The 3256-nt window shown below is 43.1% G+C and overlaps 1 protein-coding gene across 1 annotated transcript; it reads left to right on the top strand.

Annotated features, from left to right (window-relative positions):
• Positions 1-1631: 1631 nt before the first annotated feature.
• Positions 1632-2594, top strand: LOC132015309 (olfactory receptor 6C75-like). The gene has a single exon (XM_059395893.1). The coding sequence runs from the start codon at positions 1632-1634 to the stop codon at positions 2592-2594; it is 963 nt and encodes a 320-aa protein (XP_059251876.1).
• The last annotated feature ends 662 nt before the right edge of the window (positions 2595-3256 follow it).

Here is a 3256-nt window from a genome sequence, read left to right as displayed (position 1 = left end):
AGTGGGAAGGCAGAGCCAGACCTTTCATGAGAACCCTAAGTAGTCTGGGAGTCCAGCTCTAGTCCAGAATTCAGAGCAGTGAAATGTGGTTGTTTTAGTCCTTCTGCCTCTTTCTGGGGTTTCAAGGTCCAGGGTGCTACATAGCCTTGTTTCACTTTGGAAACAGGGCACTGGCAACCAGAACACTGGCAGCACAGGATGCATATTCACACCCTCCCCACCCCACCCCTGCCCTCTCCCCCACCCCCCATTCCTGCCCCAGCCCAGGGCCACAGGCTGTGAGGAATGAGTTTCCTTCTCTTCCCTTTCCCCTCAGCCCAGAGCAAGCTTTTGATTTCTTAGAAGACAATAGCTGTGAAGGAAGGAAGCCCTGTCCCCCATATGGTGACTCTTGGCTGAGTGCCTGGCCTCAGGCATCCTGGTAATTTGGTGGACTTAACAGCGGTCAACAGGAACAGAAGGAGAGACTCTTCAGGCTGTTCACTCAGGGGTGAGTCCTTCAGTTCCATGAGCTGCCCTCAGAACACCAGACCCACGGTGGTTTACTGCAGACACATTCCTTACTGCCGACCTTCAGCATAGTTTTAATATGCAGGAGCCAAACACCATCCTGAGAGAAGGTACTGATGGAGAGGACTGAAGAAAGAATGTTCACTGAGCTTGGATGTGAGAGTGAGTGCATGAGTGTCAAGTGCCCAGCACATCCTCATAAGTGGGTTAATCCTATGAACTACTATCAGACCCTCTTGTGTCACAGGCCAGCGTGAACCATGTGAAGGTGGGTGGTAAATCCTAGATTTACAACTTACCTCGTACTGCTGAGCAGCCCCTAATATCTCTGGTCTCCAGCCCCTTCTATAAGATGCTTGTACTAAAGTAGATCCTCTCTAAGCCCCTTATCATTCCACAGGTCTGTAACACATCAGTGCTATTGTCTGAGGAGAGAAACAATTAAGATAAATAAAGCTAATCTTTCACTTAAGGTTGAGAGGGCATCATGAATACACTTGTTCCTGTTTTAAAATATTTTGTCACTGTATTTGGAAACTGCAGTTACTTCAAATTTGGGCATTCTGGCTAAAGTCCCAGCTATGTAATCTAAGATCCCTAGAGCTTTCTAAGCCTTAGTTTCTGCTTTTAGAAGAAGGGACTTATGATTATTATGGGGAGTGGTAGAAATACTGAATTTCAGTTATGAGCAGAGAAAAAATGTAAGTTCTCAACAGATGATGATGGACCATAGAATGTGTTGCAGATTTTAAAAGGGATGGTCGAAGGGAATATTACTAACATTATTGTAATGTTTACTTACAAATTAATGTTATAAAAAGAATAAGATGTATAATACAAAAATGTTAATAACTCTGCCTACTTAAACTCTACACATAATACTCATGATCATAATACGACACTTAGAATTTGAGGAACACATAAAAAAACATTGGCATCATATGCCAAGTGACTTACATGATTTATCTTAATTAAGTCTCACAAGAACATGAACAGGTAGATTCTATCATATTCATTGGCTAACAGCCTAGCCACCTTCTTGGATACTCAAATAACTTAATCATGCTCTTCTAAAATCCTTGTGCTCCCTCATTTCTTTATAATAGGTTAGACCAGCAGTGATGATGATGTGGAAAGAGATGCCCATGGAAATGGGGAATGGGACAACTGTCCAAGAATTCACCTTGGAGGGGTTTCCCGCCATCCAGCACCTGGGAAAGGTCCTCTTCCTGGTGCACCTGCTGGCATACCTGGCGTCCATTGCAGGCAATGCTGTCATAGTCACCATCACTTGTGCTGACTCCCGGCTCCACACACCTATGTACTTTTTCCTCAGAATTTTCTCCTTCTTGGAGTGTTGTTTTACAAGTACTGTTATTCCTAAGTTGCTAGTTATCTTTCTTTCAGGCAGGCAAAACATTTCCTTTCCTGCCTGTTTCATACAAGCATTTGTCTTTGTATTTCTGGGATCAACAGGTTCTCTCCTCATAGCAGTAATGTCTCTGGATCGGTATGTGGCCATTTGCAAGCCTCTGCATTATCCGATCATCATGAACCTGAAGACTTGCTTCCTCCTGGTCACTGCCTGCTTTGCTCTGGCCTTCCCTCTCATCATTGGGCTGGTAGTGAAGGTTTTCCAGTTGTCCTTCTGTGGCCCCCATATCATTCCTCATTTTTTCTGTGATCTTGCCCCCCTGATTCATCTCTCCTGCTCTGACACCAGATCTACTGAAATGTTGGCCTTTGTCGTCGCTTTGGTTATCCTTTTGACATCTCTTATCATAACCATCATCTCATACAGCAACATAGTAGTCACAATCATACAACTCCCATCAGCCAAAGAGAAAAAGAAAGCTTTCTCCACCTGCTCTTCTCACCTCATAGTCCTCTCTCTGATGTATGGCAGCTGTGTGTCTATATATGTGAAACCAAAGCAAACAAAAAGGCTGGAGTCCAACAGGGAGGCTGCCCTTGTGAACACGGTGGTGACCCCACTGCTCAACCCTTTCATCTACACTCTGCGGAACAAGCAGGTCCACCAGGCTCTGAGGGAGATGATGCACAAAATGAAAATATCAAGATAAAAAAATCAGATGGCTTTTGACTAGAGGACCTTAGAGAACCCTGTGTCCTCAATTCTGGCCAATGTAGCAGTCCACACAGTTCTGGTACAGTGTCTCTGGCAGATCTCACTTCTCCTTGCTCATCCCTAAAAAAAGAATGGAAATCTGTTTTTCAAGGTCACATTTTACCTTGATGCACATACTATCTTCTCCCTAAATATACCACAATTAGATGACAATTGATTAATCGAAATATCTTTTACTGAATTTTTTTCTTGCCTCAGATATAAAGACGTATTTGAAATTTCCAAAGTTTAGTAATTTACGCACTTTTTATTTCACTTCTCTCTAGCCATAATCGTGGCACAATGGATTGATGATTAACCAAAAGGCATTTAGATAATTAAAACAATAGAAGGTTGTCTATTACTTTCTGGTTATGAAGGAAATGATGGGAATATTACCAATACTTTGGTCCACATTCCCTTCATGTGTAGCCTGAGGAAATAATGGTCATAGTACCCTTCATCTTGGAATATGTATGGTTTGCCCTTAGCTTAGCTACATATGCATGTGTCAGTCCCATGCTGGAGGGAAACAGAATTTTTCTCAGGCTTAGACCATTCTCTAAAGAGAGAGAATGACTGCACCATGCCATGGCTGCCCATCTCCAATCTCCTTAA

Source organism: Mustela nigripes, chromosome 4, assembly GCF_022355385.1.
Source record: "Mustela nigripes isolate SB6536 chromosome 4, MUSNIG.SB6536, whole genome shotgun sequence".
In the NCBI taxonomy this organism is placed as follows: Eukaryota; Metazoa; Chordata; class Mammalia; order Carnivora; family Mustelidae; genus Mustela; species Mustela nigripes.
Note: the sequence above shows the minus strand (reverse complement) of the source record. Positions and strands in the feature narration are given on the sequence as shown.